Raw genomic sequence first — 26,595 nt, forward strand, 5'->3', positions numbered from 1 at the left:
ACATGTATAAGACCCTGTTCTCTTCACCTTAAAAAAATAATATTAAGTAAAAATAATTTCAGTTCAGTAAAAATAAGTTTAGTTCAGTAAAATTAATTTCAGTTCAGTAAAAATAATTTCAGTTCAGTAAAAATAAGTTCACTTCAGTAAAATTCAGTTTTCTTAAAGAAGAATTATAATAGAAAATCAGTAAAAATAATTTCAGTTCAGCAAAAATAATTTCAGTTCAGTAAAATTAATTTAAGTTTAGTTAAAATAATTTCAGTTCAACAAAATTAATTTCAGTTTAGTAAAAATAATTTCACTTCAGCAAAATTAAGGTGAAGAGAACATGACCTAAATATAAAATCTAAATTTTAAAATTTGTTCGGTATAATTTGCATATGAGCTCACAATAAGCAAATTGATTTTTTATGATAACAAGGGAGTAAATCAATTGACAAAAAATATATGGAGAGAGAAAAAAAAAAAAAAGAAAGAAAGAAAGAAAGAAAGAAAAGGCAAACTCCAGATCACTCTCCATAAGTGTACAGGAAAGTTTCCAAAACGAGCTTAATTAATTCACAACACCTAGACATAAAATAATCCTCTCTAATAATTACTCCATATAATTCAAGTCAACACTTTTAATTACCCATTAATCCCTCCACTAATCCCATTCAAACCATTTCAAAAATCAAAATATCCCACCACTAAACATGTTTACATGTTCCAAAAGGCGGGGTTAAAATTTAAATAAAAAAAAAAAAAAAACCCTCACCCTAAGACGACGCCGTTTTCCCCTCTACCCTAAAAACAAACCCAAGAAAAAGCAAAACCATTTTCTCTCTCCTCCCTGTTCAAAATCATCATCATCATCTTCTCCAATAAAGTAAAGAAAAACACTCAAGAGAGAGAAAAGTTCTAGAGAGAGAAAGTGAAGTAGTATAGTAGAAGGAATCTTTTCTAGGGTTTGGAATTTTTCAATGGCGAGTCCCCGGATTCCGGCGACTCCTTCGCCGGTGAATTTGAGGGCGATTACTATTACGCCGGGATCGAGGATTCTAGATGTTTCTTCTCCGGCGACTAATGGCCGGAATTCGGGTTTTTCCGATGAAGGGATCTGGAAGCGTCTTCGTGATTCTGGGTTTGATGAAGATTCTATTCGTCGTCGTGATAAAGCTGCTCTTATCGCTTATATAGCCAAACTTGAAGCTGAGGTTTGCCACTTTTTTATTTTAATTAATAAAATTTATGTTATTAATATTTTGTCGGTCCAATTTATTAATTTATTTGCTAAGTGGTAGTGACAGTATTTGAATGTGGTTTAATTCTGACTTTTTTTTTTGGATTTTTTTTGTAATTTTTGGATCTGGGTTATGTAATATGTTATGTGTTGTTATCAATTGTTTGGTAGGAAGTTCTGATTTTTAATTTAATTATTTATCAATTGGCTGAGTAAATTTTGGTATGAAAATCTTGTTGCTTGGGTTGTATGACAACTTTATTAAATTGGACATTTTGAATATTTGTGTTTCTTAGAACTTTAATGTGTTTGAGTCCAATTTTTTCCCTCTAGATTATTTCTGGGTTGCTAAGTATTTACAAGGTTTATATTACGGGTTCTGTAGTTTGAGTGTATGTGGATTAACAAGTTTTCGAGGTAGCGCCCGAGTCATGCCCATTCTTTTAAATTACTTACTCCGTCCCTAAATGATAGGTTGCATTGATTGAAAGCCATTTTCATGAAATGTATAGGAATTCCACAATTATCCTTATTTTGGGTGTCTTTACCTTGCCATCAGTTAAATTTAACATACTAACTAATATTAGAAAGTGGAATATTAATTTGTAACTATCTAAATGAAAAATGTGGTCTATTACTTGTTAGGGAGGGAATATTTTATTTGAATAATTATAAAGAAAATTAGATATTACTAATTTCCAATGAAGTCATTTATTGAAAGATTTGACTAGTTAGTAGTTACGCAGCAATATTTGTTAAATACTAATAGCATGAATGGACAAAACTATGGAGAATGTGTTTAGGAGGGAATTTTAGGACAGTAACTATGTTTTATTGGCTTGTATTCTTTTTCTTAAGAATTTGAAATTGTTACACTTGAGGTATTGAGAGGGGACCTTTTAGCGAGATAGAGCAGGAGGGAGTAGTTATCCCATATAATATGAAGCGTAGGCAACATGATTGGCTGTCAACTAAAATTTATGATGATATGATTTTAAATTGAAGACGCTATAATTTCAATGTGCTAATTTTTACCATCTTACCAATTGAGGGAATTCATTATTTACACTATGATTCCAAGTTAAAGGCTTAATCGCGATATACAGTTAATAGATGGGCAAAGAAATTCATGCTGTTAATCGAAGACGAGCAATATCCGTGATGTAGGATTACAGAGGAATTAATTTAATTAGTGCTTCAAATTAGTGAAATGGATAAACTGGTGAAGCTGGTCAGTGGATATAGGTCATGGTTGGAAGATGTCAGCTATTTAAGGAACAGGAAACATATGTGGCTGGTGGCATTCTATTGAATGCCTATTTTGTGTTATATACTTGTATGTTTAGATGGTCTGATATGAGCAACTTTATTTAGGTTTATGAGCTTCAACACAACATGGGCCTTCTTATTTTGGAAAAGAAGGATTATGCTTCTAAGCATGACGAAGTTAGATTATCTGCGGATTCAGCTGAAGTAAATCATATGCGCAATCAAGCTGCATTATCATCGGCTTTAGCTGAAGCAAAGAGGCGAGAAGATAACCTCAAGAAGGCCTTGGGAGTGGAAAAGGAATGTGTGGCAAATGTAAGTTTGTCACTTCTATTGTTTTTCTGTTATTCTGTATTTACTAATTCCTATGCTAAAAGACTCTATCATCCTCCTTGCAGATTGAAAAAGCCTTGCATGAAATGCGCACTGAATGTGCTGAAGTGAAGGTAGCAGCAGAGAGTAAAACTGCTGAAGCTCACAGTATGTTTGAAGATGCTCAGAGAAAGTATGCTGAGGCCGAGGCAAAGCTGCACTCTGCTGAATCTTTACGAGATGAAGCAAGGCGTAGTGAACGAGCTGCAGGAAGAAAACTTCAGGAGGTTGAATCTCGTGAAGATGATCTTCGCCGTAGAATGGCAGCTTTTAAATCCGAGTAAGGCTTTTTTTTTTTTGATTAATTTTTGTTATTAACATTTTGCTTACCAGTATTCCTCCACAAATTTACTCTGTCTTCCCTAGAATCATTTTGGTTCCGCAGTATGAATTCTTGTAGGCTAGTAACTGGAAAAGAAAGTCATTCAACTCGAATTAATGTTTGAGAATATACCAAGTTATGTATGTGAGAATCTGTTCCAAGACAGTGCTTTTTCTGAATGAAAACATTCTGCCATCACCATACCTCCTATCATGATCATCATTAAAAAAATGCGTTACTTAAGTCTAGTATCCTAAATTCCTTATTATTTTTCCATCACTCAATACAAGTAAAGTTTACCTTCAGGAAAATCCAGCGACATTATCTACCTTCTTCATTTTACTTAAATGCCTTGGTTTCAAGTTTAGTATGAAATCATTTTGGCTACATTTATGGCTCGTTAATATTCTGTACATTAATGCACAATTCAACTACTATCTGTTGCTACTTGCAACAGATGTTAATATAGAGAATACTAAAATAGTACCATTATATGTGAAACTTGTAAGAAAAGCATATGGTTGGTTCTTGTTTTAGGGCTGGTGTAGGGATGGGATGCACTTTTTCCCATACTTTGCCAGCCTTGGCTCTCAGCTTTGTCTAGGAAAACAAAAGGAAGTGTATTATGCTTAAAGTTTACCTGCCATGTACTTCGTATGTACGACAGTACGAGTTAGCTCTTATTCATATCTATAGGGAGTAGCTCATCTTTTGAGCTTTTTTTTTTTGTGGAGAAGCAACTGAAAATTCTGTCATATTTGTATGCTAGTTGTGATGCCAAGGAGAAAGAAATCATGCATGAAAGGCAATCACTGGTGGAGAGGCAGAAAGTTTTGAGTGAATCACAGAATAAGCTGCTTGATGGTCAAGCTTTGCTAAATCAGAGGGAAGCTGATATCCTTGGTAGGTCTCAAGCACTGAGAAGGATTGAGAAAGAGCTGGAGGATCAGAAAGAGAATATTGCTGCCGAATGGAAGAAATTAATGGAGCAGAAGTCTAATTTGGAGCTAAATGCAGTTTCCCTTTCTGAACGAGAGAAGGTCATTGCATGTTATTGACTGTTTGCCTTGTTGTATATGTTTAATCATGCTTGTATCATTGATTTAGTGGGCTATATGTTATTCATAGTTTTCTGTGCTTGCAGGCTGTCATTGAAAAGGAGGTATTTTTAAACAAGAAAGAGCAAGATATGCTTATTTCACAAGAAAACCTTGCAAGCAAAGAACTGGTAATTTGCTGTCTTCCTATTGGTATTGCTGTTGTTGAGATTAGTATGTAAAATTTAACATTGAGATGCTTTCATCTTATGAGGATGATATTTTGTATCATGCAGATTGAAGTCCAAAAACTCATTGCTAAACAGGAGAATGATTTGAGACGAAGAAAGGAGGAATTTGAAGCAGAGTTGGTGGTGAAACAGAAACTGGCTGAAGAAGATATTGAGACAAAAAGGAGGGCCTGGGAGTTGCGCGAGTTGGATCTTAAGCAGCGGGAGGACATTGTTTTAGAGAAAGAGCAAGATTTGGAGGTGCAAGCAAGGGTGATAGCTGATAAGGGTAAAGATTTAACGGAGAAGTTAAAAGCTCTGGAAGAGAAGGAGAGCATTCTTCACAAGTCTGAGAATGAGGTTGAGATAATGAAAAATACTTTACTAAAAGAGAGGGAAGAGATTGATAATGCAAAGATTGACTTAGAGAAGTCTCTGCTTGATTTAGAAGAGAAGAAAAATCATATAGCTGAGGCGGAAAAAAGGTTGGATCTCATGAAGAGTGAATCAAGTGAGCTTCTCATTTTAGAAACAAAACTGAAAGAGGAGATCGATTCAATCAGAGCTCAGAATCTGCAACTCGAGGCTGAAGCTGAGAGATTGAAGGTTGAGAAGGCAAAATTCGAGACGGAGTGGGAGGTCATTGATGAAAAGAGGGAGGAACTGCGAAGAGAAGAAGAACGCATAGCTGGGGAGAGACTGGTGATCTCCAAGTTTCTCAAAGATGAACGTGATGGCCTAAATTTGGAGAAAGAGGCTTTGCGTGAGCAATACAAACGGGATCTAGAATCACTTTCTCTTGATCGAGAAGCATTCCGGAGCGAGAGTCAACGAGAACGGTCTGAGTGGTTTACCAAATTTCAGCAAGAACGTGCAGATTTCTTGCTGGAGGTTGAATGTCGGAAGAGAGAGTTGGAGGATTGTATCAATAAAAGGCGTGGAGATATTGAAAGCTACTTAAAAGAGAAGGAGAATGTCTTTGAAGAAGAGAAAAAGAGAGAGCTTCAATATATTAGTACTTTGAAGGAAGATCTGATTATGGAACAAGAACGTGTTGCTTTAGCATTGAAGAAGCTTGAAGCTGAGAAGTTAGAAATCAAATTGGACCGCGAGCAGAGAGACAAGGCATGGGTAGAGCTACAGAGTCTGATTGATGAGCTTCAGATGCAACGACTTAAACTAAAGGAGCAGAGGGAATTGCTGCATGCAGATAGGGAAGAGATATATTCTCAGATGGAACAACTTAAGAAACTAGAGGATGTGAAAGTCGATAGTGGTAGATTTGTAGTGTCTCCCAGAAAGCAAATCTGTGCAGAGTCAACCCCTGAAGTACGTTTACGCATTCCTTCTATGGAGCCAAATCAGAAAGTCACAGCTGTGGAAGATGGGCAAGATACTGGGAGTGATTCACCACCTAGCTCTACTGTTTCCTGGTTGAAAAAATGTGCTACGCTGATATTCAAACCTTCACCTGACCAAGTTTCATTGAAGCATATGGAATCATCTTTGAACATGGAGAGTGAGGAAAGAAACTCAGGATTTTCGGCAAAAGGATTAATGAGCACTGATGACAAATCACAACAGGGAGTGCCTAGAGAAAATGCAGACCAGACTCCTGGAACTGCTTCAGAAGAGCCGAAAGTGATTCATGAAGTTCCTTCTGTGGATGAAGGTTTAACAGATCTGGAAGCAACAACAGATGTGCATGAAAGCTCTGCCCCTCCTGCAGCAAATGCTGGGCGAAAAAGAAGAGTTGATGACTCTGCTCCTGGAAATGATGTTGTGCTTTTGAATGATGAGAAAGCTAATAAGAAGAGGCGGCAGCATCTTTCTGATACTCCTGACAGTAATCCTCATTGGTAAATGCTCTTTGGCATTTTAGCTACTTTCGCTTTAAGGAAACAGAAGTTTTCTTGTAAAAGCTACTTTATTATAGAGATTTTGTTTTTTGAATGATGGTTAGATGCTAATTATGTTATAAAATTTTGCCTTCTATGTATAGTATGGAATTCAAGCAACCAAGTGCTGTTGATGATCAATTCGTCATCAGTTCGTCGGCACAATGTACAAATAAAGAGAATGAAGTTTATGAAAGTGAAAAAGATTCTGAAGTCTCCCCAGAAATGACTGAATCTGGCAAATCTTATCATCAGGCCAAGCAAATTGACTGTGATAAATCTGTACTGGTAGAGAATGAAGCATTCAGGTGTGTCATTCAGAAGCAAACTGTGATACAGGAAGTCCTCGTAATGGAGGATGTTGGAGAAACAAAGAAGGTTCATGAGGTAACTTAAATTTAATTTGTGCTCATCATTCATCACTTGAGCAGATAATTGCATTTTGTGTTTGAGAAATTTACTGCATATTTGGCATCTATCTGTAGTAGGTTTGAGACATAGAAAAAAGCTATGCAATGCCTTCTATTTTCTATTTCTAGTTGTATTTTATTAAGTGAGGACATATTCACCTGCTTTTTGCTACATTTCTTTGTTGGCTATTGAAAAGTGAAACAGAGGAAAAAAGTTACTAATTGCTTAATGGGTTTGGTGCCCTTTGTTGTGCAGGAGGAAGATGCTACCGAGATAACAGAGCTTGAGGAGGAGGTTCCGTCAAACGCCAAATTCGATAGTTCAGAAATTGTTCCAGAGAGAAGAACACGGTCAAAGTCCAAGCAGAAATCATGAACAGTTGGTTCTATCAACTGCTCCTGTGGTTTTGCTAAAGTCTTCTGTGTTCTGGATGTTGGCATTTACATGCACAGTACGTGTCTTTTCTTTTCTGGTTCAAATAACTTTTCCATGATTTTACTCTCTATGTTATGTATCTATTAATTTACATATTTTGTTGACAGGTTTTAATTTGGAGCATGCTCAATCTAAGGGGTTGGGTGAGCTCTTTTGACCTAGGTCTTCAGTAATCTTGCTTGTGAGTTGTGACTATACATGTAAATGACTTAGATAATAGTGTGATTCAGGGTGTATTTAGTAGATTCTTGATATAATGTCTCGTATAGAGCCCAACTTGTGTTACCATATGATTGGCAGCGTTGTTTTAGCAATCGATTATCAGCGTTTGTGCTGGTGTAGTGGTGTGTTACAGGGAGCTTTTTTTTGCTGCCCTGCGGCTATGTTAGCTTGGGAGTATATTAATGGTTTTGGAATGGTTCATAACTAACGGATCAATTTGAAAGTTTACTGAATGGTAATTTTAATCAAAATCTTGAGATTTTATGACATCTTTGATTCTTTGATGTCATTGGTTCATTTTAGTGTAGATATCATACATTTCCTCCCTGTATTTTGTTCTCTTTTTTGGCTTTCTTTCATTGCTAATTTTTTAAGACGATTGGCAGTTGTATCTTTACAACCGTATTCTGTCTGAGAAAATCAAAAGTTCGTAACACTTGCCTAGTACTGAGTTTTACTACCTGCAGTCGTCCAATGAAAACAAATGTCTGGACCAAATATTTTACGAGTAATTGATTGGATTGATTTGTCAATTCCAGCTCGTATGGAAGGAATGCAGATAGGAGAAGAGGAGAGGTGGTGTATAAATATACAAGTAAATTTTGAAGTGGTGCAGTGGTGCTTATGATGCAAGTTAAGTAATTTGGGTAATTTGAGTCAACCTACTAATATTTTGAGTCTGAGTTGATTCCATTTATAGGGTTGAGTTATGAGTGAGTTGGTCTCACTCAAAGTACGAGTAATAGAGTTATTTTTTTTTTTTTTTTTTTTTTGAAGCAAGTAATAGAGTTATCTAAACTTGAGTAACTTGCAATTTATCCCATCTCAGTATTATATTGCAAGGTATTTATTGAAATGGGAAAAGTTATGAGATAAATTTGGTTACTCAAGTAACTTGCAAATAATCCCATCTCAATTTAGTACAGTATTTAGCCAAGTGTTGATGAACATTGACTAAATTGGGGTTCTAGTTTATAAGGTAAAGCTAATCTTAGCTTAACTTATTTTAGTTTAATTTGAATTTGGAAAACCTTATTAGAACTTATTTTTTATGGACTGAACTTATCTGACCAGACTTTAAATATGTGAAAATAAGGTGAATAAAACAGATTCTAGTTTTCTTGTCTCAAAAGCACATTTAAAATTATGCTTCCTATGTTTATTAATAGTTATCTTGTATTGACATTGGTAATACTCCGTATTCAACTTTGCTCTATTTGGCAATAAGGAGGGAGTCCCATTTTATACACGTGATAAACAAACTTCGTTTATTAAATGGCAAAATCGTAAAAAATTTAACAAAAATATTTATTCATCATCACATTTTTGGAATTATATCAACAAATTATGAGCCTCAGACTTAATACGAACTTGTTGATTTATTTATAATCCTACCATTTTTGTTTATCAAGGTGATTAACTTGTATTTTTCACGCAATAGGAGTATTTACAAAGTTGATATGTTTTAACTATAAAAGTCAAACATATTATGGATAGAGATAGTTATGATTATGCATCACTTTATCAAACATGACTAGACATTATCTAAAATTAGGCAATCCACCTAATCTTGATAACATAGTGTGGTTTTTAAATCACACTATAAATCAAACGCATTTAAGATTTTCCTTGACTATACAAAGTCCTCGACTAAACAATACTTACACAATATAATACGAGTTGACTAAACAACACTTACGGAGTATAATATGAGTATATACCTAACGTTGCTATACTTATGCAAGTACCTGCGTATGCGCTGATCTAAGAATCACAAGACCATATAGTTAAATAATGTCTTAGTGACCTCAATATACATACGTAATCTTGGGATTAAGTACTTTAGCGTTAAGCTTAAAGGGTAGGTGATTCATATTTGATGTCATAAAAAAATAAAAACCAAGGGTTTATGCAAGTTAGGCTAAACATAGTTACCGTACTTATAAAAGGGGGCGCCAACACCGGAGTCGGAAAAACCCAGAAAACTAAACCCAGAAAAACTTGAAGAGAGAGAAAATGGAGAGCATTTTCGCCACCACTTTCTCTCAAACCACCTTTCTCTCTCCTCTTTCGACGCCATTAAACGACTATGTTAGCATCCCTAATCTCTCTCATTTCTCTTTCTCCGATACAAAGTTCGCCGCTCCTTTCTCTCTCAAGGTTTCGCCTCTTTCTCTCTCTTCAATTTCAGGTTTTTCAATTGAATGTTTTTCCGATTTGTTTTGTGTTAATTTTATGAAAAAGTCTTTGATTTTCATTTTATAGGTGTTTTTTTTGAGTAATTTGTGTAAAATTTGATGTTAATGACATTAATTTTCAGTAGTGATATGATGCAATTCGATTTTTTTATTTTATTTTTATTTTTTTATTTTTTTTTTGGTGTTCGAATTTGTTTAACAGGTTCAGAAGCAATTAGCTATTGGTCATAGCAATGGTCGAGCGATTAATTCGGTGAAATGTAGTGCTACATTGTCAGATACTATAAGGTATACTTTCGCTTTTTCGTATTAGTAGTTTTGCTTTGAGAAAACAGGTAATATGTACTTAATTAGGAAAATGAGGTTGTTTAGAAGTATCTATAACTTGGAGTGATAAAGTTACTTTTCTGTTGGAACTTTAGTGATTATTTTATACACTGTGGAATCGTAGTTATGATACTTTGTTTTTGTCGAATTTTGTTAATGACATGTGATGCTAATACTTCGCAATTTTCGTTTATTTGGAGTTAAAAGGAGCGAGAGAAGAGAGAGGGGGATGGAATAAATTATAGAAAAAGTGAAAGGAATTTTAATATTCCTGGAGATTTGGAGGCTATCTACATCTGTAGACTTCAACTGATACTCTTAGTTGCGCCTCGTGCCTTTTTAAACAATGCAGTGAGTTTGGGGAATGGTTAATTGTACCAATGTATGGTGCCTTATATTGTCCGAGAGGCCTTCTTTTATACTTCCTCTATTTTTTTAGTTGACACCTTTCTATTATCACGCTTGCCAACGCATGTTTTTAACGCTTAATAACTTCAATTATCAACATTGTAAAATTATAAAAAGTGGATACTAATAAAATATACATATAGACGATTCAAACAAGATATTTTATTATATTTATAAGTCACAAAAGCGAGTCAAAGTGTAGCTTGTGAATAGTGTAAAAGTCAAACGGTGTCAACTAAAAAAAACGGAGGAAGTAATTGACAAGCAGAGATAGTATTGTACCTTTTTCTTATTCCAAATCAACTGTGTGAGTGTTTTATCAAAAGAATTGACTATGTGAGTGTAGACTGTGCGGTATTGTTTCTTTGTGTTGGTCTGCTGGATGATATGCTATTTGTATCGACAATAGTTTTTCCTTTTGGGCTAAATGACAGAGAGAGTGAGATGCGAACACTTTTTTTATTCTTTTTGGGGCCAAAAATGGAGGTTCACTGAACAATATATATGTTTACTTAACCTGAAAGCTAGGACTTCTATTAGCCACCTTTTACTCTTCTCTGATAATTACTAGATGAATTTATAGTTTAGACATTAACATTGATGATAATTGCCACACAGTAGTTTCTTTATACTAATCTTCATCACCTATGCAGCCAAACATCCACATTAGCCGACATTGATTGGGACAACCTTGGATTTGGATTTTTGCCTACTGATTACATGTATGTTATGAAATGTGCTCGAGGTGAAAGCTTCTCAAAAGGTGAATTAAAGCGATATGGAAACATAGAAATGAGCCCTGCTGCTGGGATCTTAAACTATGGGCAGGTGGGTATTATTAACCCATTGCAAACAGTACTACATGGCTATACAAGAATATGGTTGTGTGTGCTATATTATCTGTTGATCTTCCTTTTTTCTTTCTCCATTACACTAAGAATTATGCTAGTTCTTCTTCCACTTCCTGTCCCCGAACATTTGGAAATGATTGATTAAAGCCATTTGAATTTATTGGTTGTGAAAATTTGAGTGAATACTGGGGACTTTCCTTTTATATTCCATTTTGACTATGCTGGTTTTTATTTTTGCTATGAGGTTATCATTGATCATACTTGGCTGGAGATACAATTTGCGAGGAAGAAACTAGTACTCTTTGTGTGTGATCAGCTTAAGGACCAGTGGTGGTACTTGTTGGTAACTTGTGAAGTATATGTTCAAGGCTATAACCTTGGGGGTTCTGAATATTTGTCTTCTTCAATTGGTATAGGCTTTGTTAGTTATTTTAGAATATCTATTTTTGTTGAGTGCCATACCGATTTATGGAATCAATTCATACCTGTGTTTGTATACTTTGATATGTTGTCCTTTTTATGAACATAAAGATTCTTTTAATTGATAATAATTCTAATTAGCTTTGCTGGTATTGGCCTAGTAAATTAGAAGTAAGTGAAGACTGGTGTTTAACTAGCCAGTTTGGGTTGTAGTTCCCTAACATTGGCTTATATGGTTGTTTAAGGATTTTAATTTTTCTTTGTTGTTGTGGGGTTCCTAGGAGTCTAGGACCACGGTTTTGTAGTGGGATATGAAGGCCGTTATCTTGGTGAAAGCTCATTGTTTTTTATTCCGGGTTCCTCTTTATTGTGTTGAGGATGGGTGGTTGGTGAGGTTCCATTTCTAATAGGCCTGCTTAAACCTCTCGATGATTCTTTTTTAAGTTTCATTGTTAATTATAATAGAACTGGGATATGTGAGAATGGGTTTTGTGTTATCCACAAAAGATAATTGCTGTAGGTTTTGATGTGTTTTGTTTGGAATTAGAGAAGGATGTTTTTGTTGTTGTTTATATGCACCTCACTTCAATGAAGGAACTCTGAAATGCCTTGTGGGCCTTGAGTCTTTTTATTTATTGGTCTTGATGGGCTAGAGGTTTTGCTGAACAGTGATAGATTTTGGATGCTAGCTTGGTAGCTAATAAGTAATTGATAAGGCTAGATAAACTAGGCTGGAAGACAATGTATGTAGTTTGGAATTTGTGACAGCTTATGATATTACTTTTTCAATTCGTATGGATTAGGTGATTGAGCTCTTTGCAGGTAGAGCTAGCAAATTTAAGGTTGCTCGTCGCAGTCTTTCTTTTGGTTCATGGTGGATGTGCTATCTTGAATATGATAAGGAAGTGTTTGAAAAAGCGTGCCTAGGTGCAAGGCGCCAGGTGGTTAGCGCTTAATTTGGTCTGGGCAAGGTGTTTGTGGTTAGGCTCAAGTTAGGCACATGAGGCGCAGCTAAAAAGGGCCCAAGGCACACTTGAGGCGCATCTGAAGTTGACTTCTGCCAATTTTTTTTTAATTGTTCATATAGTGCGCCTCATTCAAAGAGGCGCGCCTAGGCGCAGCAGATTTCCTCTCGCTTTAGCGCATCTTGATCTTTTTATACATTGGGTTAGGGATAGTTTTCTTTCTCTCTTCCTTTTTACTTTAAATTAAATTCCATTGAATCTTAAGGTATTTAAGAGTGAAGGAAGCTTAAGTTTTGGTTTTCAAATTCTTTCGTTTTTTTTTTTTTTTTTTTTTTTTTTTTGCATCATTCTCAACAGTCTTTATTATGTAACACACCTTCATTAGCCTTTCCTTAATTACCCTTTGGAGCACGTTGGAAACACGTCGTCACATCTTGCATACGTGATTGTGATTGGAGGCCTTGGACAAGTCATCACATCAAGTCTTAGCGTTATAGAAAATATTGTGGTTCATCTAGATTCCTTTTTGCTGTCACCACTCACCAGAGTCTTTCTTAAGCTGACTTCAACTGATGTTCAGCATGACTGGGATTTATTTCCTCAGATTTTTCAAAGACATTTTTGATCCTTTGGGTTTTATACAATTAAAATTTCGTCAGTTAACCAGCAAAATTTCCAAAGTTTAAAGAGATATTTTTTTTGGCTATGTGCCTTGACAAAGCTCCACTCTCAGATTTATCTTGGCCTAGTTTGTTGTTCTCCCCTCCCCCCCTCCCCCTCTTAAAATATACTCTTTCCCTACTAGCAGCTCTTGGCATGTCTTTAAGATGTTAACTGTAGCTTTATTATCTTTAGCTTCCTTTCCTAAGATTTAACTCTATATTCTTTGTTATCAATCTTATCATGCTCTGCTTATATTTCAGAAGAGATTAAATTCAATCTTGATAAATCAATTTCTCTTAGCAGCCTCTTGAAATTGAGACTTGTTCAATCATCATACCACAAGCCACAAGGTGTCTAATTGTCTATATGTGGCTGATGTTCTCTTTGATTGTATTGCCACCTTGTTTATTGGTTTTGTTATGTGAGTTGTGTGACTAGATGTTATGTTCTTTTATGGCTTCACTTTTTGGTACCTTGTATGCTCCTAAGTATTACATGTCTTCAGGGACTATTTGAAGGCTTAAAAGCTTACAGAACACAAGATGGTAATATTGTGCTTTTTCGTCCGGAAGAGAATGCGTTAAGGATGAGAGCTGGTGCAGAGAGGATGTGCATGGCTGCACCAACTGTTGAACAATTTCTGGAAGCTGTAAAAGAAACAGTTTTGGCAAATGAACGTTGGGTACTCAGGAATTATTCTTTTTTACTATCATAGTTCAATTGTTCGATCTATTTATCCATTGCCTTTAGCAAATTTTCTGGTATGTCTAATTTCAGATTCCCCCTACTGGTAAAGGTTCTTTATACATTAGGCCATTACTCATGGGTAGTGGTTCAGTTCTAGGGATTGCACCAGCTCCTGAGTACACCTTTCTGATTTATGCATCACCTGTTGGTAACTACTTTAAGGTTAGTTAATGGTTCCCCTTTTCCTAGAATTCATTTTACCTGTATTGCTTACAGCATTCTATTCCTCACATGTTAGCCTTGTATATCAGGAAGGCCTTGCACCCATAAATTTGGTGATTGAGACTGATTTTCACCGTGCTAGTCCTGGTGGAACTGGAGGAGTCAAAACTATTGGAAACTATGCAGCGGTAATACTGCTTTTTTTATTTTATTTTTTTTCACACCTTCCCTCCCCTATACTTCAGTGAATTAATCCCATGATTTATTGACATGACATAATCTGGACTATTTGGATGATTTAGTAGAAGTTTTATAAGGGATGTGATATAGTCTAATTTCTAAAGTAATTGATTGATGAGCCTTCAGCTGCATTATATTCTGTTACTGATGCATCTACTTCATATACATTTCTCTGTTACTTGCAGGACTAGAATGGTTATCAGTTAGATGAGCTAATCTGCTCCTGACGTGATATTGATTGATTTATTTTCCAATCACTTACCTTTTGTAACTGTATTAACAGGTTCTAAAGGCTCATACTGCTGCTAAAGCCCAAGGTTATTCTGATGTACTATACTTGGACTGTGTGCACAAAAAATACCTGGAGGAGGTGTCGTCTTGTAATGTATTTGTTGTGAAGGTATGCTGTCTGGAATATGTATACTATTTTTGTTTTTTGTTTTATCCTTTGTTCTTTTTTGGGAGGTTATTTTTCCTATCCTATTTTTCTTTTTTTTTTTTTTTTTTTTACAAAAGCTATCCTTGTGATTCCAATGGCTCCATCTTTTATGTGTGGGAAAATAGAACAAAATAAATGGACAGAGTATTAAGCTGAGTGTACATTCTGACATATCTTAGTTTTTCTGTCAAGCTTTTCCAACTTAGAAGTCTATCGCATATATGTGAATGTGATAGTGTAAAGAGTGAAGAAGGTTTATGCTGGGAATTGGGTCAGAAAAACAGATCAATCAAGCAAATAAAAGAATTATGTAAGCCGAACCGATAGATTGTATTGCAAGTCCGAGAAACTGCAATACAACTCCTTCCTTTTGAGAGGAAAGGATGCTCTCCCAAGGAAAATATTCCCACAATGATTTTCTAGATACATTCCCCCTCCACAAACTCACCTTAAATAGCTAGAAATAACTAACAATCAGAAATAACAAACTCCTCACACAAAACAAGGACTAACAAACTATCTAACAAAAAGACAGATTTGCCCTTCCTGTAACCAACTTCAGCTTCAGAATACCAGCTCACATTCTCTGCTTATTCTTCTTCCTTGCATAAGTAAAACGCACCATAGGTTTAGGCTGATCTCTTGCAATACCCCCTGCCCAAAAAAGCACCTTGTCCTCAAGGTGAAACTGAGGAAAACGAGCAGCTATTTCCTCATGGTCCTCCCAAGTAGTCTCAAAGTCCTGTAAACCCTTCCACCTAATCAACACCTCAGTAGCAGCCTGAGAATGGCGTACCCCAAGCACAGCCTCTGGTTCCACCTCTAACACCAAATCAGCAGAGAGTTGGGCAGGCAAGACAGTAGGCAGTTGTCCTGGTCCCAAGGCCTTCTTTAATTGAGAGATATGGAAAACAGGATGAATTCTTGCTGTATCAGGAAGCTGCAAACGATATGCCACCTTACCCACACGTTCCAGCACCTCATAAGGACCATAAAAACGTGGAGAGAGTTTGTCAGACTGTCTCCTAGCCATAGTGAGCTGCCTGTAAGGCTGTAGCCGAAGATAGACTAAGTCTCCCACTTGGAACTCACCATCTCTCCGAGACTTATTCTCATAATGCTTCATATAGGATTGACCTTGCACCAGGTGGTATTTCAAGTCATCCAATATCGCATCTCTCTCCAAGAGTAAGTCTTCCAAGGCAGAAAGTGAAGTACTACCAGAAGAAAATCTAACCAAGTGAGGGGGGTCTCTCCCATAGAGAGCCTTGAAGGGAGTGCAGTGAGTGGCTGTATGAAAAGCCGTGTTATACCAATACTCTGCCCAATGTAACCAACTCGCCCAACTAGATGGCTTCCCATTAACAAAACAACGCAAGTAGGACTCAATCCCCTTGTTAACCACTTCGGTCTGCCCATCAGATTGTGGGTGATAAGCTGTACTTCTTCGAAGACTCGTGCCCTGTAGTCTGAATATTTCTTTCCAAAATAAACTGAGGAAAATTTTGTCTCGATCTGACACTATAGAAGATGGCAGTCCATGTAACCTCACCACCTCCTTAACAAAAATTTGAGCAACTGATTGAGCATTAAAAGGATGCTTGAGAAGAATGAAATGACCATACTTGGTCAGTCTGTCAACAACCACCAGGATCGTGTTCCACCCCAAGGATTTTGGAAGACCTTCCACAAAATCCATGGAAACATCTTCCCAAACTTGCTCGGGAATAGGAAGAGGCTGTAAAAACCCCAAGGGAGATAGAGTAGAGACCTTGCTTTGCTGACATATGTGACATTGCTGAACATATGTGGTCACATCCTTGCGCATTCCCACCCAATACCACTCACCCGCAAGCCGTTGATAAGTCTTAAAGTCCCCAGCATGTCCCCCAATTGGTGAGTCATGGTACTCTTTCAGCAACCTAGAGGTGAGTTCACTTTGCTTGGGAATAACCACCCTGCTCTTGTACATCAACACCCCATTTTCGAGTGTATACCCCTTAGGTACTACCTCCCCCGCTTGAATTTGAGCCATGAGCTGCTGAATGGTCTTGTCTTGCTTAATAAAAGAGTTAACATATTGCCATTGAACCCCACAAGAAGTGACCAAAGCACCACACTCTAGCAGAACCCCATGCTGCCTAGATAATGCATCAGCCACTTTATTAGTGGCCCCTGGCTTGTAATGGATGTCAAATGTATACCCCAAGAGCTTGCTTACCCATTTTTGGTAAGCTTGGCCCACCTCTTTCTGTTCAAGCAAAAACTTGAGGCTACGTTGGTCTGTCCTTACCACAAATTGCCTACCTAGCAGGTAGTGCCTCCATTTCTCTACTGCAAACACAATGGCCATGAGTTCTTTTTCGTATATGGGCTTTGTCCTAGCTCTCAAACCCAAAATTTTGCTGAAAAAGGCAATGGGGTGGTTGGCTTGGAGAAGAACAGCACCTAATCCATGCCCCGAAGCATCAGTTTCCACTATGAAAGGCAATGAAAAATTTGGAGCAGCTAGGATAGGGGCTGTCACCATGGCTGCCTTGAGGGCTTCAAAGGCAGAGGTTGCTTGTTCTGACCATCCAAAGCAGTCTTTGCGCAACTGGTGGGTTGAGCAATCATCGCATACCCTTTTATGAACTTCCTGTAGTACCCTGTAAGCCCAAGAAAACCTCTCAATTCCTTAATGGTGGTAGGAACAGGCCATTCCACCATAGCTTGCACCTTAGAAGCATCCACTTCAACCCGGTTTGTTGAAATTACATGCCCCAAATAAGCTACCCGAGTCCTTCCCACTTCACATTTTTTAAAATTTGCATACAATTGGTGAGCAGCCAATGTTTCCAAAACCTTTCTGAGATGGAGTTGATGAGTTTCCTCGTTTGGACTATAGACCAAGATATCATCGAAAAATACCAGGACAAACTTCCTCAAAAAAGGGCGAAATACTTCGTTCATAAGTGACTGGAAAGTTGCAGGGGCGTTTGTGAGTCCAAACGGCATTACGAGAAATTCGTAATGACCCTCGTGGGTACGAAAAGCTGTCTTAGGCACATCCTCATGTCGGACTCTAATCTGGTGATACCCAGATTTCAAGTCAAGTTTGGTGAAAATTGTGGAACCACACAGCTCATCCAATAATTCATCAATCATGGGTATGGGAAATTTATCAGGTACAGTGTCCTTATTTAAGGCTCTGTAATCCACACAAAAACGCCAACTACCATCCTTCTTCTTAACCAACAGGACAGGACTAGAATAAGCACTAGTGGAGGTTTGTATTATACCTGCTCGAAGCATATCAGTCACTAGCTTCTCAATTTCGTCTTTCTGAGACTGGGGATAACGATATGGGCGCACACTAATTGGATTTGCTCCATGTTTCAGGGTAATGGCATGCTCAATGGTTCTTCTAGGTGGTAATCCCTCAGGCATGTGAAAAACTTGCTGGAACTCATGAATTAATTGCTGGAAATTGTCAGGAATAGAGGGCTGCACCTCCTCTACACTCTCCAATTGGTTACATTCCACTATAAACCCATGTCCTTCCTTCTGCAATGATTTGAACATGGCCTTTAATGAGATGCACGTTCTGCCCAGTTGAGAATCACCTCTCAACGTGACAGAGTCTCCTCCTAGCTGAAATTTAAGCGTCTGATTCTTCCAATTAGCCATGGTAGTACCCAATTTTTCCAACCATTGGATTCCCAGAATTAAATCTGAGTTTCCTAAGGGCAACACCAAGAAATCTTCGACAATGGTGATGCCTTGAACCTCCAGCACCACACCACGACACACTCCATTTCCTTGCACTGTGTCCCCTGTTCCCAAAGTCACCCCAAAACTAGCCGCCTCAGTCACCGGTAACTGGAGATGCTCGGCCGCGACGGAAGAAATAAAGTTGTGTGTCGCGCCGGGATCCACCATTACCACCACCTTATCCTCCTTGATCGAACCTAGCATTCGCATAGTCTTAGGACTCGTAAGTCCCATTACGGAGCACAAGGCTACTTTGGGGTTGGTTGCGGGTTCAACTTCGGGTTGAATCGAGTCAGAGATCTGGGTTTCAGCTGCGGACAACTCACCGGAATCCTCCCACTCCGTCTCCTCGTCATCCACCATTAACAACACGCTCAACTCACGGCGGCGGCAACGGTGGTTGATATTCCACTTCTCATCGCACCTGAAACACAGCCCTTGCTCCCTCTTTTGCTGAAGCTCCCTCTCCGACAACCTCCTTATTTCGTCGGTGGATTTGTGGTGGGTGGTTGCGTGTTTGAGTGGGTATGTGTTTGAGTTTGGGTGGTTTGTGTTTTGGTTTGGATGATTTTGGTTCTGGAAGGAAAGGTTAGGTCGTGGGGTAGGATTGGGTGGGCGCCACGTGGTTGGGTTGGTAGTAGGCTTGGGTCGTGGGCTGAGTTTTAACTTCTCCTCGACCCGTAAAGCCAGATCCATAGCCCGATCCAGCGTAATCGGGTCTAGCAAGCGGACCTCGACCTGGATCTCTTCACTTAGGCCATTAATAAATTGCCCTTTAGCAATTTCTTCTGGAACTCCCTCAATCGGAGCTAACAGCTCGATAAAACGACGCCGATAGTCAGCCACTGATCCTATCTGCCGGTGCGCCAACCACTGCTCGTGGAGAGAGCCCGTCGCGGTGGTTCTGAAACGGCGGAGGATCAGTTGCTTAATAGCATCCCAGGTCAGCAAAGGGCGGCGACGATGCTCCCACTGGTACCACAGCAGCGCGTCACCATCAAGCGCCACCACCGCCGCTTCCACCTTATCTTCTTCCGTCAACCGATAAAAGTGGAAAAATCGCTCCGCCCTGAGGATCCACCCATCGGGGTTTGATCCGTCAAACGGAGGTAAGTCAAGTTTCCTCAACCTCCAATTCGCTCCACCACCTTGAGCGCCACTGCCTCCTTCTCCATTCTCAAGGTGTTGCATAGAGAATGGGTTATCCCAGGAGCCTCCATTTAAAGGCCCTGATTCCGGCCTAGCAGAGGTGCGAACCTCAGCTCGAATGGTGTTAATGTCAGTTTTGAGAGCCGCCAGAGCAGCAGCAATCTCTTGAGCCACCTTCGTCGGCATCTCAGCAAGCTCCTGTTCCATCAAGTCCATGCGTTGCGCGTTGGTTAGACGTGCCATTGCCGCTCCGATCGTCACTGCTCTGATACCAATTTGCTGGGAATTGGGTCAGAAAAACAGATCAATCAAGCAAATAAAAGAATTATGTAAGCCGAACCGATAGATTGTATTGCAAGTCCGAGAAACTGCAATACAACTCCTTCCTTTTGAGAGGAAAGGATGCTCTCCCAAGGAAAATATTCCCACAATGATTTTCTAGATACATTCCCCCTCCACAAACTCACCTTAAATAGCTAGAAATAACTAACAATCAGAAATAACAAACTCCTCACACAAAACAAGGACTAACAAACTATCTAACAAAAAGACAGATTTGCCCTTCCTGTAACCAACTTCAGCTTCAGAATACCAGCTCACATTCTCTGCTTATTCTTCTTCCTTGCATAAGTAAAACGCACCATAGGTTTAGGCTGATCTCTTGCAGTTTAGTCACTAACCCATATAATTCATTTATTTATATAGGCGCTGAAGCAGTAACAGGTGTGATATAAAGTATAGCCAATAAAGACAATTGCCACTAACTTATATGCATTCCTTACAAATGTACTAAGCCCGTGTTTTATGACAATAAAAACTGTTGCCATTAACTGAAGGAGCTGATTTCCCCTGAATATAATATGTACTAAGCCCATGTTTTATTGCAAATCTTGTACAAATGTTCTTTTTGTGTTTGTTTTTAGTCCTTGATTTTTTGTTTTCATTTAGATCATTGAAAAATGGTAATTGGACTGACACATCTGTGATTTGTCCAAATCATTATGTGAAATAATATAAATGGTTAATGGACTGATAAATTATAGCCAAAGTGCCAAACTCATTAATTGTCGACACAAATTTGAACTCTTCACCCCATCTGACTTGAGGATGTTGCAAAAGCCCATCCCAAATGTCATGGAGCATGCTTGTTGCCTGTATATTTGTTTGACCTATTAATCCAATGATGTATCATCTGAGAAGCATTTTATGCTGTATACTGATTAGTAGAGCGACACTGATAGATTTTGCTTTTATTCTAATTTTTTTTTATTTTTTAAAGTAACTGTTGAAATTGCCCTTGTTTTATTTTGCAGGATAATGTGATTTCTACTCCTGCAATCAAGGGAACAATTCTGCCTGGCATTACGAGGAAAAGCATAATTGACATTGCTCGTAGCCTAGGTTTTGAGGTACTTATCCAATTTGGTTATCATCTTCCTGTAGTGTATGTAATCTTCTTTCTGTTTTAGCCACTTAGCGATGAATGGGCTGATGACGAAGTGTAACGACTATTACTCTTTTCGTTAATAAGCTTGAGATCTTGATGGGCAAAAATTATTGAGCGTTTAACTTTTTCATACAAATATACATTGTTTAAGTTGATGAATAGTACTTCCTTGGTTGACAATGATTCCATATCAAAATTTCAATATGTACTGTTGTAACTTTTTGTTAATAAAATTTAGTATCACTTGGAGATGATTTCTGATTTTACGGAGGAATGGTAGCCTAGCAGTAGATGTTAATATGATTTGCTTGATCAAATTTTTGGATATTTTAGGCTGCAATCAAAAGCAGTATATTGTGATGGCATGATTATGTTGGACTGTAGAACATTTGTCATATCCTTTCTCACTTTGTTTTTTATTGGGTTAGTGACAGATTGTGACTGATTGCCTGCCCTTAGTTGAATTTATTCTCTTGTTTTAGGATATTTATTGAGGGATCTGCTAGCATTTCGCCAGTTCAGTAGATCAGTTATCATGCTTTGCTAGTCATGTCTTTATGTTTCCGGCTAAATCTCGGTGGATTTATGTAGGTTGTGGAGCAGCTTGTGTCAGTGGATCAACTTCTCAGTGCTGATGAAGTATTTTGTACTGGCACAGCAGTGGTGGTATCACCTGTTGGGAGCATTACACATAAGGGTAAAAGGTAACACTCACACCAATGTTTCAATTGTAGTATGATTTCATGACTAGGCGTAAAATTTGAGGGAGTAGCAATATGTTTTCATGGGTAATCTGCTAACACTAGACATATAACTCTTCCCTCTCTTTTGTTTATTAATACTCAGTATACTTTTAATAGCAATGCAAGCAATGGCATGCCGATGCTAGTTACAAAACTCAAAAACATTTCAAAATATTCACAACACACTGCGGTAATTAGGGGTGAGCGTAGCAGGGGTACCTTGTAAAAATATCGGTACCCGGAACCGGTTGCAACAGGTTCCTAAAAATAGGAACCGGAACCAGAACCTGTTGCAACAGGTTCCTAAGAATTGGGAACCGGAACCTGCAGGTTTCGGTTCCTAAACAGGGTACCCTGTCTTTCAAAGTAAGCTTAATAGTTGCTTGATAAATTGTGACAATTCTATATTTTTAAAAATGGATGTTCACAATAAAAGCTTACAACTTTAGTAAACTACTTCAAATATAACAAACCAACACTAATTGTCTAGAATATTTAATACCATATAGGTTCCGGTTTCATGTACCCTATAGGGGACATGTACTAACAGGGTACCCTACAGGTTCTAAGTCTAAAATTTTATTACCCGGAACCGGAACCTGTTGCAACAGGTTCCTAATTTTATTACCCGGAACCGGAACCGGAACCTGAACAACAGGTTCCGGGTTTGGAACCTGCGGTTCCGAACAGGTTCCGATTCCAGATTAGGGTACCCTGAATTTTTGCTCACCCTTAGCGGTAATGGGATTAGTTTTCCTCCTACTTTCTAGGAAGGTTTTGGGTGTGGAAAGTCACGAAACAATAGTGTACCGTGGATGGTGATCACCCGTGTTTCAGCAATGATCTCATACTTTTACAGAGAAATCCACAAGAACACTGTATAAAAGTTTCTAGAACCAACTGGCTTTCTTTCTTTTTTTTTTTTTTCCTTGCAAACCAGATGCAGCAAAGATTCTGCAAAAAGTTTGACATAACTACCTGAGTGCTAAAGCAGCTGCAGCACCTTCTAGATACTAGTACTAGTAAATATACAGAAGTGGGCAAGTGACACCCATTTGAAAAAAAATGAAAGATAAGAAAAGGGAAAACAATAGCATGTGAAGAATCTGAAGATCACCTCTATATTTCCTCTCCCCTCTCTCCTTTGGTTCTTTCGTGCACATCACAACTTCACATAACTTCTCTCTCTTCCTGCTCCTTTTGGTTCACTCCAAGGCTATGAAGCCTTGTTTCTTTGAATTTCTTGGAGAAGTCAAAAGCCCTAACATCACCTGCCTCTTTTTTACTTCTCTGCCGTGTCTTGTCTAACCTGGATTTTGTATCCGAACTCGGTTCGTCTCATGTTGATACAGGTACGATGGGTTAACTGTCGAGTCTGTGTAAAAGAGAGTGTATACACCTTGGTTCTAGGCTACTATGGGCCTTTATGTTACCTATTAATGCCCTTATATGGCTCCAAATAACAGTATATGACCCCAAGATGCATCCTTCACCATTACAAAAGTTACTGATACTTTAAATGGTTTTAACTTTAAAGTTGTAAGACAGACTTATTTAAGTTTTGAACAAATTTGAATTATTTTGTTTTAAACATTTTTGTTTAATAATAAAGTTCTCCGCCGTCGTACATTGATAAATGTATTACTCTTTCCGCTTTATAATGTTAGTTCCACTTTCTATTTTGCACGTTTTAAAAAGATAGTCCCACTTTCTATTTTAACCCTTAACATGTCCACTTTATATCCCATATTACCCTCATTTTAATGGTCCATATGGAAAACTTTAATGGTCCCAAACTTAAATGGCTCAAATGTATTTTATTCCAAAAAAAAGATGATCTTAATGTATTTTAATGGTCCTAGTGTCCTTTATTCCAAGAATCTCTCCTTTCCTTAATTTACGTAAACGATTCTAAATGGAACTAATATTATGAAACAGAGGGAGTTATATTCAATTAATAGAATTGATTGATTATAGCGGTTATACCCTTATGGTTATCTTGTTTTATGATGCCATAAGCCGAACTTAGTATTTAGAAAGTTGGAATTATAAGGGTGTTACAAAGTGGTATCTTGAGTCTAAGGTTTTTGAAATCAAAAGTTGATTTGCATATCAACTAAAAAAGTGGTGTAGTCATAATCTTGGGTTTTTAATTTTTGAAATTATTTATTTATTTTCGGAAGATCATTCTTTACTTTTTTGAAATTGCCAAAAAAAAAAAAAAAACCAATTTAAATATCGAAATATATATAAAATAATAATAATAAAAATAAATATTTGAAAATAATTAAGAGGTCCGAATTATTATTTATATATTTTATTATTTTACCCTTTTCATTTTAATTAATTAATTTTGGTGAGATTGTGTAGAACAGAAAGTGGATGGATGTATTGATTTTGTTGTTTTTATGTGACAATATGCAAGTCAAATGTATGCTATCATGTGTTTCTTAGAAACTTGTAATAAGTAATTAAAGTGAAATATAAAGCTAAGAATAAAGTGAAGTTAAGTGTGTTATTATTAAAAGTATTTGAATATAATATAGCATGAAATATACTTGTATAAAGTTGAGTATGTGAATTTATAAAATGATGTGATGTGATCATAATATGTTATTGTATGTTTAATGTGCAACGAGCTGTGATTATGCTCATGTGTTTGTATTGATTTTATTTCATTTGCTGGGATCGTGATTATTTTTTAAACAGATGGATCTAACAAGTTTTGACATGAGTATACTGCTTGGTGAGACCTGTGATGCTTATTTATATCGTATCAACAAGTGGGTACAATTTTGTGATAAGATAGGATACCCAAATGCTTGGGAACCATACATTGTCATACCCATTGTTTTGAAGTATCTATATTACGTTCCACCTTACTAGGAGATAATTGAGAAATATAATGATGTGATTTTACCCAATGAAAAGTCTAATTATGAGAAATATTTTGATGAAGATGGATGGATCTTGAGATTTTCTATCCATTTCGTTCTTTCAATTTCCTGCAAGACAGAATTGTATTCTGAACATTCAATTTTAGCCTTTAACAAGCTTAACCAATCCATGTCAAGTATCACATCCAATTTTTTCAAAATCGAACTCAATCAAAGGAAATTTTACTTCCAGCTATCTTCACTTTCACATTCTCATAACATCTAGTACATTCTATAATTTTCCCTAAAGAAATTACTATAGGTATTGCTATACTAGTAGGTTTTCTCAAATTAAGTCTTCTCTCAACATAAATAGCAAGAAAAGAATAAGTAGCTCCTGATTCAAATAAAACTTTGATTGGGATGGAGTTAACATAAAATGCACTAGTCACCACATCATTAGAGTTTTCTGCATCCTGTTACATGTTACAGTTTTCTTGTCGCATTTTCTTAATCCCACTTGCACTTCCATTTCCTCGTCAGTTTAATGCACAGATTGATTCCCTTCAGTAAACCTTGACTTTGAAAGCCCAATTTACATGATCAATCCATAATACATCTCCAATTTCTTAAGGAACTTTTAAGACAAGAACTGATCATGAGTTGTTTCCAGGACTTGTTATTCAAACCTTAGCTCTTGCAGTAGTTTTATGAATTAGTGGCCCACATTTCTTAGTGGTGAAAGTCTCATGGAGGACAGTGGCTTCCTAAATATTAAAGAGGGACTCTCTGTTCTGTAATTAAATGCAATGCTTTATAACATCAAACCCACTCAAAGCATATGGAACTCTTACTCAGATTTGCTTCTGAATCTGAAGTAGAGGATTCAGAAAATCTTGATGAATGATAACAGTTGCACAAATATGGCGTTGCCTCCAAATAAATGTAAATCATCATAAAAATTAAGGCTCATTTAGATTCCCCTGCCCATCTCTTTTGGAGTGTTCCACCTGACGTAGATACATGAGCACTAATGCATGATTGAAGAGTCCAAACATCCTTGGTAATAAGGAGTAAAGCTGTGAATCAGAAGCAATCTGAAAGCTTCATACAAAGACTAGCTTTTGATTTTTAGAAACTTGTAATTAAGGCTTGAGCTCCAATATCACACTTGGTTTCTTGGTAGAACTCGTATGAAATGCCATGTATAGTATTGTATGTGAACTTTATAGCTATTAGCTGAAAATCAGGTTCTTGGATTGGTTTATTGGCATATGGTCATTTTTTGGATAATTGCACCAAGTTACGATAATTTCTTCTACAGGATATCCTTTGGAGATGGTAAGGTTGGACGTGTGGCGCAGCAGCTTCACACTGCGCTTACTAGACTACAAATGGGTATTGCAGAAGATAATATGGATTGGATTGTCAAACTTAAGTGAAGATTGTTGTATTTTTTGTTATAACTTATTGTACACCATGCAAGGGGGGATACTAAATGTTTCTTCAGCGTTAATGTGGTAAAGATTGTCATTGTCTCCTTACATATTTTATCTATCAAGTTCCAAGCAAATTACTTGTTTTCTTTTCTTTTCTTTTCTTTTTATTTATTTATTTATTATTTATTTTCGGGTCCATGCAAAATGACCTGCCTAACTCTTTTTGGATAATCTAAAATACTCCCTGTCTCATAAAGATCAGCAAGATGGTGAAAGTCTCTTAATTTGTTCCAAATTATGGTTAAAGTTGTTTTAGAATGATGTCTAAGTGGTAATTATGCCTTTAA

General features: G+C 37.2%; 2 protein-coding genes across 2 annotated transcripts; both read left to right on the forward strand.

Moving 5' to 3' along the window:
* The first annotated feature begins 889 nt into the window (after positions 1-889).
* Positions 890-7,728, forward strand: LOC145601949 (uncharacterized). Its single transcript, XM_081658041.1, has 9 exons — positions 890-1,199; positions 2,600-2,809; positions 2,893-3,146; positions 3,958-4,228; positions 4,333-4,416; positions 4,522-6,314; positions 6,458-6,740; positions 7,020-7,215; positions 7,307-7,728. The coding sequence occupies exons 1-8, from the start codon at positions 966-968 to the stop codon at positions 7,137-7,139; spliced, it is 3,249 nt and encodes a 1,082-aa protein (XP_081514167.1). The 5' UTR covers positions 890-965; the 3' UTR covers positions 7,140-7,215; positions 7,307-7,728.
* Positions 7,729-9,346: 1,618 nt separating this feature from the next.
* LOC145601652 (branched-chain amino acid aminotransferase 2, chloroplastic-like) lies at positions 9,347-26,399 on the forward strand. The gene is made up of 10 exons (XM_081657702.1): positions 9,347-9,581; positions 9,822-9,907; positions 11,008-11,182; positions 13,759-13,935; positions 14,031-14,162; positions 14,252-14,350; positions 14,686-14,802; positions 21,057-21,152; positions 21,782-21,894; positions 26,134-26,399. Exons 1-10 carry the CDS (start codon positions 9,438-9,440, stop codon positions 26,249-26,251), a joined length of 1,257 nt encoding a protein of 418 aa, XP_081513828.1. The 5' UTR covers positions 9,347-9,437; the 3' UTR covers positions 26,252-26,399.
* Positions 26,400-26,595: the final 196 nt, after the last annotated feature.

This window comes from Chenopodium album, chromosome 21, assembly GCF_948465745.1.
Source record: "Chenopodium album chromosome 21, dcCheAlbu1.1, whole genome shotgun sequence".
Lineage (NCBI taxonomy): Eukaryota > Viridiplantae > Streptophyta > Magnoliopsida > Caryophyllales > Amaranthaceae > Chenopodium > Chenopodium album.